Source organism: Solanum stenotomum, chromosome 11, assembly GCF_019186545.1.
Source record: "Solanum stenotomum isolate F172 chromosome 11, ASM1918654v1, whole genome shotgun sequence".
Classification (NCBI taxonomy): domain Eukaryota; kingdom Viridiplantae; phylum Streptophyta; class Magnoliopsida; order Solanales; family Solanaceae; genus Solanum; species Solanum stenotomum.
Window position 1 is genome coordinate 22064403 of NC_064292.1, and position 22514 is coordinate 22086916.

Below are 22514 nucleotides of genomic sequence, written 5' to 3' on the forward strand. Positions count from 1 at the left end.
GCTTTCAACCTCTTCTGCCCTATTTTTGCCATCGTACAGTTTTACCTTTCTTTTCTTTGATTTTCTTCAACCACGGATGTGACTTTAGACTTTGTAGCTCTTTTTACTTTTATTTTATTTTTCTTTTAGCTTTCAACAAGTCACATCCTTTCCTCTCCTTTTCAACATCAAACTCTTTTCATACCCATTTTTCTTTCGGTTTCCTCTTTCATAGCCACCCTCAACTTATGGATTTTCCATTGGTTAAGGTGCACAATACCCGATGTCGGGTCAGGGCCAAGATTGAAGTTACTTTTTACATTAGCCACCCTCAACTTAGGCTTTTGGCCTAGGTCAAGGTGCACATGTCCAAGGAGGGACCGGGGCCAACATAGTCGATTATAGGAAGGTGAGTTCGGGGTTTAGAAAGAAATGGTATTATTTTAGGCTCAAAGTATTTGGATCAAAAGGAGCATTTGTTTCATTTGGTTGGATCCTTCTTTTAGGCAATTTGCGGACTTATCAGAACAATGGCTTATGATCACTTCCTAACCTCTAGATTGAATTGTCTTAGCAGGACTAACCGGGCAAGTTCTAGTTTTGCACAAAAACTGTTTGAACACAACTATTCTCACACACTCTTGGCACATAGTTTCATTATTAGATTATCAGATTACCCAGTTCAAGTTTCAACTTAAGTCATGCCATCAAGTTGATTCACTATCATGTCATACACAGAGCCAACACATTCAGCTAATCGTAGCCTACAAATTCTAGCACACATCACAAAATTTGACGGGTACCATTTTTTTAAGCCTTCATGCTTCTTTCTATTTCATGTTTCTACACATACGATCCTAACACATGCCGGCTCAACATAAATTAAACAGTCTCTTGGGGAAAAAGAACACAGGCAAGAAAACCCCACAAGAGGATCTATGAGTTGGGTTACTCAGACTTCACCCTATCACTCACAATCCATTTACCCCACCCCTAATAAAAATAGATGTGATTGTCCCCAATGCATACAAAAGCAGAAAAAAAAAGTGGATTGGGTGAAGCAAACTTGTGGCACATAGTGCCGGTGAAGCATCAACAAGCGGGTGGGTTCGGTTTTTCGGAGCCCACTGGAACAATAGTTGGGTCACCCTCAGTAGTGCCAACATCATCCATCATAGCACCCTCAGTAGTGCTCTCTATCACTCTTACCACACCAGCAATGGTGCTCACAACGTCCTTCACAACAAGCGGGACCTCTACAACTGGGGCAAAACTCGATGCCTCTGCAATACTCTCACGCACCCTCCGCTGGTGCAACTCTTCATCTAAAATCGAAGCCTTCCTAGCCTCCTTCTCCTTCCTACGTTGTCTCTATTGAGCTTTTTCCTCCTCAGTGCGACTAGAACGGTGCCTCTTACCTTTGGTATGTGTAGGCGCAGATTCCTCCTCGGCGGTCGCACTGAATAAAACATCCAGCACCATATCATCAGCCAGTGCAGTAGGTGCAACCTGAGGCTCAACTATAGGGGTGGCCAGAATGGCATCGACGTCGGCCCAGAGACTGGTTAATTCAGCCTAAAAAAAAATATAGATCTATGGTCGGGGCTGGTTGCTCGAGGACTCGCAATTCAAAAGCATCAAGACGCTTATTAACGGCCTGGACCTTTCGGTCCATCATGCCCTCCATCCTTCGCTCTATTCTGGCCTTAGACTCGGCTATAGACTTCTGCATCCAAGGTTGGATGTGATGCAGCAATGTGGTCTTCTAAGCCTCTAATTTCTGTATTGTGGCCAATGGGACAACAGTAGCTCCTAACTGTGGTGTAGACTGGGATGAACTAGGAGTCATGCTAGGGGTCTGGGAAGAGGAGGTCGGGACAGTATCAGAGTGATCTGGTATAATGGGGTCACCGCCCTATGCCTACCCCACCGTGTCTGCAAGATCTGCGCCCAAGGGAGGTACCTTAACCTGGGGCTCTCTGCGAGGTGCCGCCACATTTGCCTCATCTCGGATGAGGCCTATATCCAAATCCCCGGTAAGGTGGATCAACCTATCACAATGCCATATCGTCACTCCAGAGTCCCTACACAATTGGAAAATCAAACATGGAAAGGGGTAAGTAGTGGAGGTCTTGAATGCTCTCTAATGAATCTTTGTCTGCAGCATGCGGGCAAAGTCAATCTCCACTCCTGCTACTAATGTTGCAACCATGACCGCTCTTTCCCAAGTGAGTTGGTGATCGGCTTTTGTCGGCGACACCCTGTTACACACCAACAACCAGAAGAACTTAGCCGTAAAATTTAATGTGGCCTTTTGGATACCCAACCATGCTGTGGCGACCCACTCCGCACGCTCGCCATCAGCAGCAATGTACATAGCCAACCAAAGTATCACAGCCTCTTGCTGCTCAGCATTCCTCTGGAAAGCACCGCTCCGCACGATGCCCCATCTGTAATCAAACTCCAATGTGTTTAGTGACCAAGTGTGACCTGTGGTAGGCCCACATAGAAAGCGGCTGATGGTAGCCTATGAGATGTCTACGGGACAACCTCGGACCATAGTAGACGTGAGAGGGTCTTGGGCTAAGGGCTTTGATTTCTTGGAGATCGACCCACGGAGAGTGGCAGCATAGGAAGCGTAGAACTCCCGCACAATCTCCTCACTATACGTCCCTGGGTCTCGAGCCATCCAGTCACACATATGAAGGTTAAAAAGCTGGTGAATGTCGGGGACAGTGTGCAAGCTCCGTGTGAGGACTCTGCGCTCCTCTGTAACAATTCAGGCAATCTTCTTTTTATCATTAATCATCTTGCATCCCGATAGATTTGCCATTGGCCCTCAACACACCATCTGTTTGGCTCACCGGCCACTAGAGTAGGGTCCTCATTCCTTGGTATGGGTACTGACTCTGAGGCTGCTTGTTCATTCTGGCTGGACCCTGTGGCTGACTTGGCATTGGACCCCGAAGCATGGGTAGACTCGGAACCTAAAGCATGGGTAGACTCGGAACCTAAGCATGGCTGGACTCAGAGCCCGAAACATGGGTAGACTCGAACCCAGCCACAGACCCAGTAGCTGAACTGGAAGCAGCCCCAATTGGTGACCCGATCAGTGTGTGTGATCGTCATCAGACTGGGAGACAGTGACTACGTCGGGAATCACCTTCCGGGGGGTGCCTCTGGTGGCTCGAGGTGCAGTGGGAGAAGTCCTTGTGTTGGGAGGAACGTATGCTGGATCTCTTTCCGTGTCTGTGTCCTCATCGATTAACCTGAAGCTAGGCGCAACAGATTTTGACTTGCCCTGTTTTGAGTAGGTGACTAGCTTCTTGGGTGCCATCGTACTTGTGGAATCGATATTAGTGCCAAAACTAAATCTAAACAACTAAAAAAAAACTTTAGACTATAAACGAACAGTAACAAAGTCCTAAGAAAATTTTAGACAGAGGCTACAGTGGTCATCCACGAAGGGGACCTACGGTCCGTGGAACCCTTCCGTGGATCAGCGGACTAACAATATTGGTCGCAAATGGAAACCACGGATGTACAAAATGGTCTGTAGATTGATTGAAGGACCGTAGTCCACATCCGTGGTTTCACACTTGGTGAAATTTTCAAGAGCATCCACCCACGAACCCAATCTACGGTCCTTAGGTTGATCTACGGTCCGTAGACGGGGTATCATGGATGGGATCTGTGACAGGTTTTAGCCATTATTAATTTTCAAGTCCACATCTTAGACCATTTTCAACAATATCCTAATCTATTCATGCATTTCAACATTGAATCATGCTAGTTTGTCATTCTTAGGATTCCGATTAATCATTTTAACAATTATTTAAGACAAACTTTGGAACCCTAAGTCCAAACTTACATGTAGACTTATAATCACATACAACAAGGCAACACAATCAGTATCTATAGTTCCAAGGGTATTGTAACTTCCAATTTTATCATGGAATTTCATCTAACAGTTACCCAAGGTCAAGATTCGACTCCCGACTTTCTATATTCTATCTATGAACCGACATTCAAAGTAAGGGGAAAGTCTATTACCTTACAAGCAACGTGGAGTGGGGTGATTTCGTGATGACACTAAGTTTTGCAAGATCAAAGAATCGCCTCTTCGTTACTAACCCAACACCGGACCCTTTTTGTAAAATATGGAATGAGTTGTATTCATGATGGAAAGGAATTGTGGGAATGATTAGGGAATGGAAGGAATGATTTTAAGGAGGAGTTATGGCTTGATTTAGGGGAGTTGGGGGTGTTTGAACGATTGGAGAGTGAATGGAGGGAAGTGGAAATGATTTGAAATTAGGGGAGTTTTTAAATAAGGGGGTCCGGGTCGGGTCAAACAGATTTAGGGTTTTGGACCCACGAGACCCATTCTACGGTCCGTGGATCGATCTATGGTCCGTAGGTTTGGACCGTAGATCACTCTTATACTTGGGAAAAATTTAGGAGGTTACTTGGGATCTACGGGCACCGTCCACGGTCCGTCGATAGAACGACGGGCCGTCGATGGGGTCCGTAGACCTCTGCACCAGACCATTTTCTGCAGATTTTTCATAGCGTACGTGCACAAGTAGCAACCATTAGGCTATTCTTTTTTTACATTTTCTGGACACTTTTTAGACACGGACCCTATGCTAATTCTAGCCAACACTAAAAACAAAAACTAAAACACCTATCTAAATTGATACAAAGATGCAATTAAACAAAGAAAACTACTAAATGGGAAACAGAAACCTATTGTTGGCTAGATTGTACATCTTGGGTTACCTCCCAAGCAACGCTTGATTTAACGTCGCTGCACGACGCAAGTTTCTTGATTACTTAGACTTCATCAAGATTGTAGGCCTCAATCACTTCTTGCACACTTTCAGCATTTCCCAGATAGATCTTGATCCTTTGCCCGTTTACCATGAACCTTGTTCCTGCACTATTCTCAAGCTCAACTGTTCCATGGGGGAGCACTTTTGTGAGCTAAAATGGCCCGCTCCATTTGGACTTGAGTTTTCCTGGAAACAAACGCAACCTAGAGTTGAATAGAAGCACAAGATCACCAACCACAAATTCTCGCTTTTCAATTCTTTGATCGTGATACCATTTCATCTTCTCTTTGTACAAGGCTGAACTTTCATAAGCTTTCAGGTGAAACTCATCAAGCATATTCAAGTCATTCATTCTTTGATTCGATGTGGCGCCCCAATCCAAATTTAGCTTCTTCATTGCCCACATCGCCTTATGCTCTATCGGTAAATGACAAGACTTCCCATATACAAGTTGGTAAGGAGACATACCTATGGGGGTCTTGTATGCAGTGTGATATGCCCATAGAGCATCATCAAGCTTCCTTGACCAGTCCGTTCTATTAGCATTCACAGTCTTCGCTAAGATCTGTTTAATTTCTCTGTTGGACACTTCAACTTGCCCACTAGTCTGCGGATGGTAAGGACTGGCTACATTGTGGCGGACACCATATTTCTCAAGTAGTGCCTTGAACAACTTATTACAAAAGTGAAAACCTCTGTCGCTGATAATCTCCCTCGGTGTACCGAATCTGGAGAAGATGTTCTTTTTCAAGAATGCGGTGACAGTTTTACCTTCAATGTTGGGGAGCACAACTGCTTCCACCCACTTCGATACATAATCAACCGCAACAAGAATATACTTCATCCCGTATGAGCTCACAAATGGACACATAAAATCAATGCCCCATGCATCAAACAACTCTATCACCAATATCAGATTCATAGGGAGCTCTTGCCTCTTTGAAATCCCTCTTTCTCTTTGGCAACGATCACAAGACTTGGCGAAATAATGAGCATCTTGGTGGATGGTAGGCCAGTAGTACCCACATTGTAAAATCTTATGCGCAGTCCGAATACCACCATGATGCCCACCAACAGGCGATGAATGGCATGCTTCAAGTACACTCAGCATCTCAACCTCGGGCACACAGCGACGAATAATCCCATCAGCATAACTATGATACAAGTAAGGTTCATCCCAAAAGAATTTCTTTACATCATGCATAGACTTTCTCTTCTGGTAAAAAGACAAGTTCAGGGGAACCAAATCGCTTGCCAAATAATTAGCAAAGTCTGCGAACAATGGAATCAAATCATGAGAAACAGCCAATACATGTTCATCTGGAAAAGCATCATTAATTTCAACCCTATCTACAAGTTTTAGCATAGCCTCTTCCTCTAATCTGGACAAGTGATCGGCAACTTGATTTCCAGTCCCCTTTCTATCTTTTACCACAAAATCAAACTCTTGCAGCAACAATTCCCATCTAATCAATCTTGGTTTTGCATCCTTTTTCGCCATCAAATACTTCAATGCAGAATGGTCAGTATGCACTATGACCTTAGTACCAAGCAAGTAGGATCGAAATTTCTCGAATGCAAAAACCACCGCAAGAAGTTCTTGTTCGGTCACAGTATAATTCTTCTAGGCCACATTTAGAGCTTTGCTAGCATAGTAAATAGGGTGAAGAATTTTTTCTTTCCTCTGTCCCAGTACCACACCAAGCGCCACTCCACTTGCATCACACATTACCTCAAACGGTTGTCTCCAATCAGATGAAATAATGATAGTTGCAGTGACCAACTTCTCCTTCAACTCTCCAAATGCTCTCAGACAAGCCTCATCATAGTCAAACTTATACTCCTTTTCGAGCAGTTTGCACAATAGGTGTGCAATTTTTGAAAAGTTTTTGATGAATCTCCTATAGAACCCAGCATGCCCAAGAAAACTTCTAACACCTTTTACAGAAATAGGTGGCGGAAGCTTTTCTATTACCTCAACTTTAGCTCTATCAACCTCAATACCTTTCTCTGAAATTTGATTACCTAACAGCCAACATTATACCTTCTTTAACCATTAAATGACACTTCTCCCAATTCAGCACCAAGTTGCAGTCTTCACACCTCTTAAGCACATCTGCCAAATGATCCAGACAACGATCAAAAGAATCACCTATAACTGGAAAATCATCCATGAACACTTCAATAGTGTCCTCCACCATATCAAAAAATATCGACATCATACAGCGCTGGAAAGTTGTTGGAGCATTGCACAACCCAAATGGCATCCGTTTGAAAGCAAAAGTCCTACAAGGGCAAGTGAAGGTGGTCTTCTCTTGGTCTTCTGGAGCTATAGAAATTTGATTGTAGCCCGAATACCCATCGAGAAAACAATACCAACCCTTTCCTGCAAGTCTATCCAACATCTGGTCCATGAATGGCATAGGGAAATGGTCCTTTTCTGTCCACGCATTCAACTTCTAGTAATCCATAAAAACTCTCCATCAAGTAACAGGCCTCATTGGAACAAGCTCATTTCTTTCATTTGGAACCAAAGTAATGCCACCTTTTTTTAGGGACACACTGCACATGACACACCCAACTACTATCTGCAATGGGATAAATAACTCCCGCATCCAACCACTTGATGATCTCTTTTTTAACTACCTCTTGCACAGGTGGATTTAATCTTCTTTGGTGCTCGATACTAGGCTTATGATCTAGCATGAGTTGGATTTTGTGAGAGCAAATACCGGGAGGAATACCAATAATATCCGCAATAGTCCACCCAATAGCTCGCTTGAACCTCTTTAACACAGTCACCAAGTACTCTACTTCTCTCGCATTCAAATCTGTCGCAATGATGACTGACAAAGTACTCTCTCTTCCCAAATATACATACCTCAAATGCAGTGATAGAGCTTTAAGTTCCACTTTTGGTGCCTCCACAATAAATGGTCTTGCGGGTGGGGACTCGCATTTTTTCATGTCTAACTCATACTTCTTTGGTTTGGACCGATATTCACACCTATCGAGTGCGACTACCAACTTATTATAATTTTCAATACCATCACTATCAAAATTCATCATAACTACTGTGAGTGCCTCAACACCTAGTCGCTCTTCAATTTGCACTTCTGTCCCACTCTCCACTCTGTAAGTTATAGCAGATATTGTTTGGAGTTCACCACTCTTCTTCATGGACCTACAAATATTAAAAGTTGATTCTTCATTATTTAGTCTGAACTTCATCTGTCCCTTTTCCATATCAACCAACGCACGCCCTGTGGCAAGAAATGGTCTCCCAAAGATGATGCGAACCTCAAAATCAACCTCACAGTCAAGAATCACAAAATCTGCCGAAAAAATGAAAGATTCCACCTTTACTAACAGATCATGGAGTACACCAATGGGCCTTTTCACAGTCTGATCGGCCATCAGTAACCGCATTGTAGTGGGCTTTGGGTCCCCTAGACCCAACTTCTTGTAAATAGACAATGGCATGAGGTTGATGCTAGCACCAAGATCACACAATGCCTTAGCAAAGTGTAACAATGTGATAGTACATGGAATCGTAAAGGCACCAGGATCCTTCTTCTTTTACACAAGAGATCTTGTGGCAATAGCGCTACAATGCTGCAATCTATCATCATCTTCAAAACTCACAAACCTCTTCTTTGTTACCATATCTTTCATAAACTTTGCATACCCAGGCATTTGTTCCAAAGCTTCTATCAACGGAACGTTGATGGAAAGATGCTTCAACATAGTAATAAACCTGCGATATTTACCATCTTCAGTCTTCTTCACTAATCTCTGTGGAAAAGGTGGTGGAGGTCTAGGTATGGGGACCACTTTCTGAGATATCTTCACTTTTTTCTTTGTCGCATTCTCAGACTTTTCTCTAACCTTTATCATATCATATTCTTTTCTAATCTCAACTTCCACCATAGCCGGCATAGGTGGATTAATGGTTTGCTTACCCCCTCCAGTAGTAACTGTCATGCAATGGTCGTCATTCTTTGGATTCTGGATGGTGTTGCTACGAAAAGTACCAGGTTGACGTGGATTCACTGTAGTAGACAACTGGGTCATCTGCTGCTCTAGATGCTTTATTGACACTGCATGGGCATCAACTTTTTGACCAATACCAGACAAGTCATTTCTCATCTCCTTCACATTTTCATCAGCTACATCAAACCTTCTCATCATCTTTTGCATCATATCTTCAATACGTGCCATACTTCTTCCAGCTTCCCTAGTACCAGATTCCCGATTTTGAGGAGGAACATAAGGTCCAAATCGTTCATTTATGTTGCCATAGCTGTTTCGGTTGTAGTTGTTGTCACGATTAAAGTTCCCATCCCGGACATATTGACCCTCTCGATTGTAAATTCCATAGTTCCGACCTTGGTGCCAATTTTCCGTGTTGGATCCTTGGGCATTTGGTCGAAAACCCAATGTCTGATCATTCACAGCATAAGCATCCTCTTCATAGTAACACTCTTCCACTAGTGGTGGAGTTCTTGTCAAGTAGTTCACAGCATTTACCTTTTCTACACCTCCGCTCACATGCTTCAATACCAAACCCAACTCGGTCCTCATCTAAGCCATCTCTTCATGAATCTCATCCGCAGACTGGTTGTTTGTAGCATGAACGGCAAATGTGTTTCTCCCAATATCCGACCTCCTAGTGCTCCATGCTTTATTATTGCGAGAGATCTTCTCCAGCTTTTCTGCGATATGTGCGTATGTGCACTCACCATATGAACCTCCAGCAATAGTATCCAGCACTGCTTTATTGTTATCATCTTGACCTCAATAGAAATATTCCTTCAGCGACTCATCATCAATACGGTGATCCGGAACACCTCTTATGAACGAAGTGAATCTGTCCCATGAGCTACTTACAGACTCTCCAGGTAATGCCACAAAATTATTGACCCTATCTTTGTGATTTAGCTTCTTGTACACTGGAAAATACCTTGCTAAAAATAGATCCCTCAGTTGGTTCCATGTATAGATTGAGTTATAAGGAAGCTCAGTGAACCATATAGCAGCATCGCCTGTCAGTGATAGAGGGAACACTCTCAATCCGATGACATCCATATCTAAGTTTGGCCGACCTACACAGCTTTTGCAGACTACCCTTATCTTGGCTATGTGAGCATGTGGGTCCTCTGATGGCAACCCTGAGAATAGGCCCCTCGCTGTAAGCATCTGCATCAAGCTACTGGTTACCATAAATGTGTGCCCCGGAGGCAGAGGAGGTAAGACTAGAGGTCCATCAGAGTCAGCATTATTTGCGTTGCCCCTGTAGCTGGCATGCAGTAGTGTTCTGGTGGACCGTGCACCCTCAGTGCATTTCCCAATTGATTTTCAGCTAGACCCCGATTATCCCCACCAACTACTCTCGGCTATTGTAACTCAATTGTATCATCAAGATTTACTATTATAGGATTAACTGGAATTCCTTGATTATTCATTCTTCGCAAAGTTCTATTCAACTCTGGATCGTAAGGAGTAAGTGGTTCACCTTGGCTCCGTGTCCTTGGCATACACTAGAGTCAGAACCTGACAGAGACAAGAACAAAAAGAAAAAGTAAAATTAGGAAATATTTTACTAAAGTTTAATAATGTAGTTAAAATTAATCTAAAATCCAAAGATTCCCCGGCAGCGGCACCAAAATTTGATACGCTCAAATTACACCTCCCTAAAGAAGTATAAGCGATCGTTATCAAGTAAAGAACCCAACTTGTAGGTTGGGGTTGATCCCATGAGGAAACTGGTTTAGAATTAACTTTAACTTACACCTATATTCGTTTAGTCAAAGTACTTTCGGAAACAAGTAATAAAAAGGGGGGATTTGTGAAACAAATTGTAAGAATTCAGTAAGTAATCAATAAACAAAAGTCAATTTTTGTTGTTATCAAGATGAGAAAATTAACTAAGGTATACGTGTTCACCACAAGCTCATAACTCAATAATTCTAGTAATAGCAATCCTGTCCTAGTGTATTACATGCAAAGTGATAAGTTAGGTATCTCTAAATCTTTTATCTGGCATCTAGAGAATTTTACCGCGCACCTTGGTCCGGCTACATGTATATAATTTACTAACCCTTACCTTTACCTCATATTAGACATCATAATCGATGTTTGGCTTAGTTATTACTTCGCACAAATCGACACTAGCCTATTAGATAGTATCACACTAAATCTATGTTGATAATTCTTTTCTTGTTGATTACCTCCTTGGTCCGACAAGTAGCAACAAGGCAAGTTGTAACGCGTGCACTCGTTAAAAAGACTTTTGAACGAAAGAATTGTCAATGCATGCAAACCATTATTCAAGAATTGCTTATTTACTATTCATACTTTGTTAATCGCTCATGGATCCCACAACCCTAGTTGTGGAGTTTAGTTACCCATAATCATATGAACTCAATTCATTGTTTTAGATGAAAGAATTATGAACTTACATAGTTCAGAAAAATAAACCCAGAAATTCAACTCAAATTTCAAACCAAATCTTCAAAACGAACCTTTGGAAATCAAGAATTGCTCGGGTAGCAAAATTAGTTCCCAAGTCACAAAGTAAAACAAAAATAATAAAGTCTAACCCCCCAACAACGAGATTTACATGCCCTATTTATAGAAAAACAAGTCCTAAATTAAAAGGGAAACAAATTAAGGAAAGTGTGTTCTGGCACGCGTCTTCATTCCACAAGACTGACTCATAGACCGTCAATGGATCTACGGTCCGTGACTCCCTTCCGTCAGCCAGGACTTAGAAAATATTTCAGTCTCCAAAAATCAACTTCTCTGAAGCAAACGGCGGACTTGCAGTACGGATCGTAGATCGATCTACGGTCCATCAATCCCCTGTCGTAGCTACACACTTGGAATCTTCAAAAATCAGGTACTGGAGCCCTCGTAGTATCAATCTATGGATCAACAGTACGGTCCGTAGATTACGGACCGTCAATGGCCACCGTGGTTCCACACTCTGTCAGATTTCCCTGATTTGCCTTGCCTGCTGATCTATGGCCATCACCTACAGAGCGTCACTTGACCTACGTTTCGTAGATTCCCTTTCTGCAGTTATTTTAGTTGTCCCTTCACTTACGCGCATGAACGTCTTTCCTGCAAAATATGATGAAAACACATAATAAAATCCAATCCAACAAGGCCCTAGACACACACAACTTGTAAGTGAAATGTATTAGAAATACCGTAAACTCGTGGTATATCATTGGTCGAAACTCATCCACAGTAAGAAGAGTTCACAAAAAAGGTTTAGAAAAAAATATATACAGAAATTCATACGAAATACACTCGAAGTAGCGAAGAGGATCAGTTCGATCTTGGATTCATTCTTTTGTTCATTCATCAAATCCGTCAGAGTCTTATTTCAGTGGTGGAAGCTCGTCACTGTTAGCTCTTGTGTCCCATTTTCTACCCGAAAAAAGGTAATACCTCTTCCCTTGTTTACGTTTTGTTTCGATTCCAAGTATTATGTGACGAACTTGTTTCTGTTGGATTTCCTTGGCCTCATTTTTTCTCTTTAAGTCAACTTCTATGCTCTTGGTTGAAAATCTATTTGGTTTGAATATGAGTGTTCAGGTTTATTGCCTTTGTTGTTTGAACTTCTGGCTAATCATCAGGTTATCCATGTCTTGCCTCAAATAGATGTTCAAATTACGATATCACTTTAAGCTTAGCTTTAATGTTATTTTGAATTGTATGCTCGTCTTACTTAGATTCTCATGCCTAATATGTCTTCAAGCATTAGATGTTCTTCACTTAGTTTTGTTGTTATTAGTGTTGTTTTCATATAGGTAAGAATTTTGAGATCTTAATTTTGTTGTTATTAGTGTTGTTTTCATATAGGTAAGAATTTTGAGATCAATTGATATGGTAGATTGTACGTGGTGTCATTGCATTCTCATTGTAATAGCTTAATTTCTCTATTTCTCGAATCTCTCTGTTGTCTTACTGCCTAGCGTCTCATGTTTGAATCGATTCCATGACTCCTTTTGTTTATATTTTAGTCAAAAATTGTTTACCATTTGTAGCCAAGCTTATAAATGTGAAGTTCGGTTACTTTTCAAAGTATAGTAGGTTGTCGTTCTTATTTTCTCTCAACTTGGTACATGTTCATATTATTCATCCCTTTAAGTCTTCTGAAGCCGAGCCTCATAGAATGTGTTGAGCTTTTAGAATTGTATACGTGTGTGATAACTACTCTTATCTTAGTTATTTGCTAAAATTGTTGAGGAAACTTCTTAAATGGTGTGTTTATTGTTCCAAAAATGATATCCTGATAACTGTTTCATTATAAACTATATGAGATGTACATTTGTTCTTAGATGCTCGTGACTTTATGTTCTATTTGTAAGCTTAGTTATTAAATTTCTCATGTTAATATGATGAGCTTAAATGTGTGAAAGATGGATCTATTTCATGGCTTGAACTGTCTTCGACTTTAATTTCCTATATTGATTTTGGTTCTCTGTCTTGTCTTTCTTCATAACTAGTGTTTCAGATAAGTTTTTAAGTTATCTGCTCGTTTTTGTTTTGCATCATTTAAATTTAGTTTAAAAGGCTCATTGAATATGATTTTCATCAAGTATCTACATTGATCTACTCCCTTGCACTATTGAATATAAATGGGATTAGTACAAATCATTCCATGCGTAGTTAAGAATGAGATTCTATAGTTTGTTAAAGTTTTTTGTCTGCCAAATTGAAACATTTGTGTTCTGTAATTTCTTATCTAGGCCTAACTTATTCATTTGTGTGTTTGCGATCCATGTATGGGTCTATTTCTAAATTTTTTTGTGTTTGAGTGCTCTCTGCATAATTTGTTGATGTTCCAGTGTGTACTTTTGTTTAGCAAACAATATTTAGGAGTCACCTATTGTGCTTTATTTGGTATCATTTTATTTTATCTTTCTTGTTCTCGTTCATACACATAACAATAATAGCTATAAGATTTCTTGTTGAATCTCCCTGATTTTATTTGAATCATTAAGATATTGTTTACGCCTTTAGTAATTGAGACATAATTTCCTTTATTACTGTAAATGCATGTTGTCCACTATCATGTTATTTCTTTAGTTCCAATGATCATGGGGTTCTCTAATTATATCTCGAATAGGTTGGCTTCCAACATGCTCCTCTATGAGTTCTTTAGTTTGGATTATGTGTATATTTCATTTCTTTCACTTTATATAATTTAGCATACCTTTTCTTTGTTTCATTTTGGTTGGATTGTATGTTAATCTTTTGCCATTTTGTTTTGCATATGAAATCTGTCTGAGTTCTATATGAACTCCTATCTTCTCTCCCCGCATCTCCTAGTTGGGCCAAAGGCCCAATGTTGCCTCTTATCGAGTCTGCCACGTCAATGAATTGAAGAATAGGGCTTGAAAACTAAAAATACAGGTCCCAAGAGCTGAAAATACATCGGAATACAATGTGATACAGCGATATACAATAAGTGTATACATGGTATATATTGGCAGAAATGGGCCAGAAGCCCTCCTAAAATTCCAGCTTTGTATGGTGTTGTAATTGGACCAAAGGCCTATCTATTTTTTGTATTATTTTACTAGTTTTAGGATAGGTGAAAATTGGGTCAAAAGCCAAAGAAAAAAAAATCAGTTTTCCATGTTAGTTTAGGATAGGAAATTGGTCCAAAAGCCCATTTTTCTTTGGTAGATTTTGTTAGTCTTAGGACTGGTGTACCCAAAGCGAAAATTAGACCCAGTACAGCCCAAGTACTGGCCCAGGCGTACTGGAATAAGACTTGGGCCCAACATTTCTTTCCCTTTACTATTTTAACTTGCGCATTACTTGTTTATTGTTAATAAATCTTGAGGTTTAATCTAATTCAACCCCACCCCCCTAAAGATGAGTCATTTTGTATCTTTTTAGTAAATACTAATCTCCCCATTTATATATCCTTATTCATATTTCTAAAATATTTGAAGCCTTTTATACTTAAGTCATATTTAAGACAAATATGTTGTTTCGCTTTTCTTCAAAAAAAAAATCATTTAAAGTCTAAGTTGTTTATTTTCTTAAATCAATTATGCATGTCTTTTATAGTTAGCCAAATATTTAAAATTGTCGGATAACCGCGTGTGGCGGGCATTTCAGGTGCTTTCGAACTCTTCCTGAAATGTTAATATGAACTCCGAACACTTTTAATATTTCAATTGATTTTCTGTTTTAAATCTTTTGAAATTAAGTTTTCTTAATTTTTCTTGAAAAATTAAGTGGCGACTCTATTTTTTAAATATAAAATAAATTAGCCTAAAACACACATAAGATTATATTTTTCATTAAATTAATAATTAACGTTGAGAAATAATTAATAAATTTATTTATTACAGTCCCATTTAATTAAATAAATGTTCTTTAAACGCTTAGAAAATTAATTATTCAATTAATTTATCTTTAGAAGAATGAAAGAAAAATCATTTTTTTTCTAATAGTGTTAGTAGGTGTACTCAAGTACTATTAGATATGAGCAATCATTAATTCCGTTCCGTCGGTTTTGGTTCATTTTTTTGCGTAGCAATTTTTAACACACTTAGGATTATATTTACCATTAAATTAATAATTAAAGTTGAGAAATAAATAAATAATTAATTAATTAAAAGCCAATTTGATTAATTTTTTTACAAGCTTAGAAAATTCATTAATTGATTAATTTGTCTTTAAAAGGTGAAAAAAATCAACTCTTTTCAAATCAATTTTTTTCTAATAGTGTTAGTAGGATTACTCAAGTACTATTAAACATGAACAACCTGTAATTCTGGTCCATCAATTTTGATTCATTTTTTTATATTTTTCATTAAATGATTATTAATGTTGAGAATCAATTAATTAATTAAAGTCTCATTTAGTTAAAAAAATTTACAGCATTAGAAAATTTATTAATTAATTGATTTGTCTTAAAAAGAGTGAAAGAAAAATCAGCGCATTTCAAATCAACTCTTTTTTTAATAGTGTTAGTAGGTGTACTCAAATACTATTAGACATGAATAGCCATTAATCCCGTTCCGTCGATTTTGGTTCCTTTTTTTGTGTAACAATTTTTAACACACTTAGAATTATATTAAAGTTTAAATAATTAATTTATCAATTTAATATAGTCACATTTAATTAAAAAAACCAGACTTAGAAAATTCATTAAATAATTAATTTGTGTTAAAAAGAGTGTAAGAAAAATCAACTATTTTCAAATCTAATCTTTTATAATAGTGTTAGTAGGTGTACTCAAGTACTATTAGACATGAACAACCTGTAATCTCGTTCCGTCGATTTTGGTTCTTTTTTTTTGTGTAACAATTTTTCAAACACGTAAGTTTATATTTTTCATTAAATTAATAATTAAAGTTGAAAAATAATTAATTAATTAATTTATTAAAGTCCTAACTTATTAATTTTTTTACAGCTTAGAAAATTCATTAATTAATTAATTTGTCTTAAAAAAAAGTGAAAGTAAAATCAACTCTTTTCAAATCAAATATTTTCTAATAGTGTTAGTAGGTGTTATTACGTACAATTAAGCATGAAAAACCTGTAATCCCATTCTGTCAGTTTTGGTTCAGTTTTTTTTTTGTGTAACAATTTTTAACACACGTAAGTTTATATTTTTCATTAAATTAATAATTAAAGTTGAGAAATAATTAATTAATTAATTAAAGTTCCATTTAAATAATTTTTTATAGGCTTAGAAAATTAATTAATTAATTAATTATTCTTTAAAAGATTGAAAGAAAAACCAACTATATTCAAATTAAATCTTTTCTAATAGTGTTAGTTGATGTACTCAAGTACTATTTGACATGAACAACCTGTAATTTCATTTCTGTAACGATCCGAACCGTCATTAATTAGGAAAGGAAAAATTTCAGGGAAATTGGGTCTCCCAGCGCGCGAGAGCGGGCCTGATGCCACTAGGGTGGTGGCACTCTAGCGGGATAAGTTGTCGTTAGAGCGGGATGGATGAGACAGAATGTAAATAGCGCGAAGTCTGACTTTCTCCTTTTTCCCAAAACACCTAAAATAGGCGTGAATCACCCCATAAACCCTCAAAAGGCTGCTCTAGGCTTGGGAAAGAAGGAGGAAGAAATTTATAGTGCAAGGACGGTGATAGCTTACGGATTCTTGGTCAAATTCACTGTCTCGTCATTCGGAAACCAGAATTGGAGCTATAATTCTGTGCAGCTGCTTGGTGCCCAGGTAGGCTAAGTTTATTTTATTGAGTAGTTTTAAATTCGTGTCCACTGCGTAGTACGTTGATAAATGATGGTAAGATTCATGCTTATGCCTTCGTGCTCCGAAAAAGGGATGATTGTGTATATGTTTTCAATTGTTGAACAAGATGGGAATCATGGAAGGAAACCTTGTCCTGGGGAATAGGTTGGAGGATGTTCAACTAAAGTTTGGGTTGTGTATGCTAGGCGATGGTTGTGATTTCATGTTGGTGTGATGTATTTTAGTAATTACTTCATTTTAATGTGTGTATGTATGCGAATGTTGCACTATTGATCACACTAATCGTAAATGAGTATGAATGAATGATTGTATGCCATGAACTAACACTTGATTGTATGATTTTGAGAATGTGCGTTGTGATTGTGATTGTGGCTTGTTGAATGGATCGGGTGTTACGTTCCAACACACTAACTTGGATCGAGTGCCACATTCCGGCGCATAAATGGGATCGGGTGTCACATCCGGCACACTAATTGAGATCGGGTACCACGTACCAGTACTCTAATAGTTTGGGTTTGGGTTCCATGAGAGAGCCATTGATTTGTCATATAGGCGTAATTATGTGATATTGAAAGTGTGGAATTGTTCATTGTTTTTGGAACTGTTGACTGAATTGTATTTCTATATAACTATATTAATGTGGTGTGCTTGTTTGTTGGATATCTCGTTAGTGAGAGAACGGTGAATGGTCGGGACAAATCGGGATGTGGTAGAGTAAGTGGAGACCAAGGGTCCTGATGTTAATATGTGTTACTTTAGAGGAGTGGTGATGTGCATTGTCATTGAGAATTGGGGTGGTGCTATGTAGTAAATGTTAATTAGTTAAGTATTACCATGGGAGGGAATTAGTGTTGGAAAGGGTTAACAAGCCTTGATAGAAGTACCATGGGGTTACAAGTTAAGTGGTGTCGGGAATGAGGTAAGGGCGCGTCGTGAGTGTTGACCAGGTTGGTAGTAGTTATTTCCGGAATTTCCTCTAAGGGATAGAATGACTAAGTATGATAAAAAAACAGAGCGAGTAACGGTTAGAACCTCTAAAGCATTCGGGAATTATAATGGTGGAGAAATGAACAACCTTATTCCATGTTTCTTGCTAGTTGATTTCTTATATTATATGATGGGCATCGGGTTAGACGATGATGCCTACCAGTACGTGTGGTTGTACTGATACTACTCTTGCTATGCCTTTTTGGGCATAGTATGGTTGCAGGTTATTGATGTTTCATAGTTGAAGAAGAAAATAATCTCCAGCAGCTTCTACTCTTCCTTCTGCATGGTGGGAGTTGCGTCATATTTTATTTTGTTATACTTTGTACTCTTACACTCTGTTTGGATCATTGTTACCCATTGTATTGTATTGTATCGTTACTATACCTACAATGTTTGTTTTGATTGTTACTTAAAATGTATTGTATTGTATTGTTAAATTTCGTTGTTACGTAACAATGAAAACCTCTATTTTATGGAACAACCGATTTGGTGTGTTTCCATTGTTACTTAATTTCTTTTTCTAATTATATCTTTACATAAATTTCAAAATACTATTTTACCCTTTACCTTATATTATTTAATTCTAGTCAAACCTCCTACCCTAGAATAATTAAGGATATTTTAATAAATTTATAAATTACAATACAATACGATACAATCAAATCAAACAATTAAAATGTTATTAAACAACAACAAACAATACAGTCTAGTCAAACATTGTATCTACCATACAATACAGTACAATAGAGTACAATCAATACAATACATTATGAAACAATGGGTAACAATGATCCAAACAGAGTGTTAGTAGCTCTTGTACATGTTTAGACTAAATCCCTGGGGTGTTAATTACTTGGTAAGTCTTAACACTAAATCCCTGGGGTGTTAATTACTTGGTAAGTCTTAACTCATGTTATTGTCAAAAACTCTATTTTATGAAAATCTTATGAATGTTAAATTGTTCTTCAGTATTCTTCATCTTCCGCATGTCTTAAAATGGTTTGGGAATCAAGGGTTCTCCTACTTAGATGTTAGAGTAGGTGCTCGCACTGCCCGCTGGATTGGGTCATGACAGTTTCGTCGATTTTGGTTCCTTTCTTTTTGCGTAATAATTTTTAAAACACTTAGGATTATATTTTCTCTTAAATAAATAATTAATGTTGAGAAATAATTAGTTAATTAATTTATTAAAGTCTCATTTAATTAAATTATTTTTTTTATATAGGCAAGACTGTTTTTTTTTTACTTCAAAGACAACATGGGTCACTTTTTATTTTAAAAAGGAAAAGAATGTACAAAATCTAATGGGTTGACCCAAAAAGTACAACCCACCAGCACTAAAAAATAAAACACCAATAAAAGAGAAATCAACTAAACTAGAAAAAACAAAAACAAGAAAAGGAAAGTGGAAGACTGATTGCAGTTCAACTTCCTCTTCCTCTTCCTCTTCCTCAATGAAAAAAGGGTCAAATGCCCCCTCAAGCTTTAGCCATATTTCCAACTACACACTTAACCTTTTCGGGGGTCTATTACCCCCCTGAACCTTTTTATTTTTATATTATTTCACCCTCAGACGCTGATGTGTCCACATACGTGAACTCACCTTCGTGAGGTGCGTAACAACGTAATAAAATGTCCATGTGGAGTCCAAATAATCCTCCCAAAGGTAACTTTACTCTTTATTTAACTTTCTCATTTATTTTTTATTCTTTTCTCAATTCATTTATCTCCATCTCTTTTGTTCTTGAACAAAAGTTCTCTCTCTTCTTTGTTCTTCATCCACCATTTTCAAAGCTTGAATTTAGTTGTTGTATCTTCTCCAACTAAGATTGAATTTAGGGTTTGCAATTTTCTTGAATTTCCCATTTCGACAGCTTGATCTCATTTTTTTTTTCACTTTGTATTATTAGGGTTAGTAATGTCAAATGCAAAATTGAATAAGCTATGCATAGAAGAATCAAACCCAATGCTCAAAACCATAGTATGATGCAAACATGGAAGTTTGTTGCATATGCAGACTTCTTGGACGAAGTCAAATCCCGAAAGACGATTTTGGTATTGCCCCTACTATGGTGTATGTGACTTTTCTTCAGTTGTTTGATTTTTTTTGGTTTAATTGATGTGAATGTTAATAACATTAATATATTTTTTTATTTTTTCAGGAGAACAATTGTCATTTTTTTCGATGGAGAGACAGAGAAGAAATCGATCCACGATCCCAATTTATCCTCCCAAAATTGGTGAACAANNGTTAATAACATTAATATATTTTTTTATTTTTTCAGGAGAACAATTGTCATTTTTTTCGATGGAGAGACAGAGAAGAAATCGATCCACGATCCCAATTTATCCTCCCAAAATTGGTGAACAAAATCAAAGAGTTGGAAGATGAAGTTTGGAGGAGACAGATTCAAATCAATGAGCAACAAGTTCTGATTGATAATTTGACAGTAGAGAAGAGGTTCAAACGAAGAAAGTTGAAATGGTGTACGTTTGATTGGAAGGTCATTTTGTGTATTTTGATTTGTGTTGTTGCCTTGTTCATCAACAACCTATTTCAAAGTAGGGTTCATTCAAGTATTGAACTAATTGAATTGCCATAACGTATGTGAGTAGTGACTAGTGAAAGGAGTTGAAACTGTCTTTTGGTTGTCATATGTAATATGAGAAATTTTGTACATCAATATCATGAATCTTTTCGGATAAAGTAGTTGATATATTAGTGTCTATATTACAACAAATACGGGAGAAATTGAATAAACATAACACCATTTGTAAAATAGAAGGCCTTTAATTGACATAATCGATTGTAAAACAGGCCTCACATAAGGTCAAAGTACAATCAAAAACCAAAAACCAAAAACAAAAACATAATTTGATGTTCAATACTAATACATCATCATTCAAAATGAAAAATATTTTCATGCCTACTTAAAACAGTACTACAATATCATTACTTCCTAGATTGGATTGTTTGAACTACTTCCTTTTGATTTTTTTCTTTGTTCCTCTCTCATTTCTTGAAGTTTACTTGTTGAGATTGCTGCTTTTCCATTCCATTTCAACTTGGGTGCAGTACTTGGTTTGTAACCAATATCACCAGTAACATCAGNTTTGTTCCTCTCTCATTTCTTGAAATTTACTTGTTGAGATTGCTGCTTTTCCATTCCATTTCAACTTGGGTGCAGTACTTGGTTTGTAACCAATATCACCAGTAACATCAGCAGATTTTGTCACCTTTGTTGTACCAGTAGAGAAGATCTTAGAACTTGACATCCTAGGCTGTATTCAAATTATGAAATAATTAGTGAGTGAGTTGAGTTTGTAGTTAAACATAAAAAAAAATAGTATAATTCAATCAATAGAAAACACTTACATTAAGAGCTTTGAATCCATTTTTATCTTGAAACACACCCATTCCAATGACTGCTTGCCTTTTGTATGAGGTTGTGCTTCCCCTACCCCTTCCTCTTCCTTTGTTACTATTAGTTAACTGGTAATCAGCAGGTGTAGAAGATCCAACATGGTAATTAGCAGGTGATGGACATGTAGGAGGTGCACTAGCTGCTGCAGGTGGTCTTCCTCTTGCACTCTTTGCAGGTGCTGCAGATGCATTAGGTGTTGCAGGTGCAATAGGTGGTCTTCTTCTTGCACCTGTTGTAAGTGTTGCAGATGCACTAGGTGCTGCCAGTGGTCTTCCTCTTGACCTCTTTGCAGGTCCTGGAGATGCACTAGGTGCTGCAGGTGGAGATGCACTAGGTGCTGCAGGTGGTCTTCCTCTTGACCTCTTTGCAGGTCCTGGAGATGCACTAGGTGCTGCAGGTGGTCTTCCTCTTGACCTCTTTGTGGAATGCTCACCTTCTGTTTGTGCTTTCTATAAATATAGTTAAAAATAATTGTAGTTATTACATATGAGATCTCTATTACATACCAAATTAAAGGGAGAGTAAAGATGTTACCTTTGGTCTGCTAAACCTGAAGTTTTGCCATTTCCCTTGTCTGTATTTGATGGTTCTTCCCTTGTTGATGACTCAACCCTTTGTGGACATCCTCTCTTGTTGTGGCCTCTAACATTACAGTTACTACATGTCATGGCAAGTCCAGTTCTAGGTAGCTTTCCAGATTTTTTACTCTCACCAGCTTCCTTCTTTCTAAGTTTACCTGGCCTGCCAGGAATGCTTTTTATTTCTGGTGGTGCAGCTGTGGGGTTAGTAGATACAGGCCACATCTCCATGTTTGTGACAGGTTGAAGGACATTGGCATAAGTCCTCAAGTAAGTTGCCTTACTATAGCAGTTGTCAATGTAGTCAAGAGGTTCACATTTCATAAAGTAAATGGCAGCCACATCATGTGCACATGGTATGCCTTTTAACTGCCATACCCTACAACTACAAGTCCACCTACCAAGATCCACATTGTGTTGAAATGTCCCTT

General features: G+C 38.2%; 1 protein-coding gene across 1 annotated transcript; it reads right to left on the reverse strand.

The window, feature by feature from the left end:
• Positions 1-21188: 21188 nt before the first annotated feature.
• LOC125845756 (uncharacterized) lies at positions 21189-22314 on the reverse strand. The gene is given in 5 exon segments (XM_049525289.1): positions 21189-21362; positions 21495-21554; positions 21604-21954; positions 22040-22050; positions 22053-22314. Coding segments are annotated over 5 exon segments (858 nt in total).
• Positions 22315-22514: the final 200 nt, after the last annotated feature.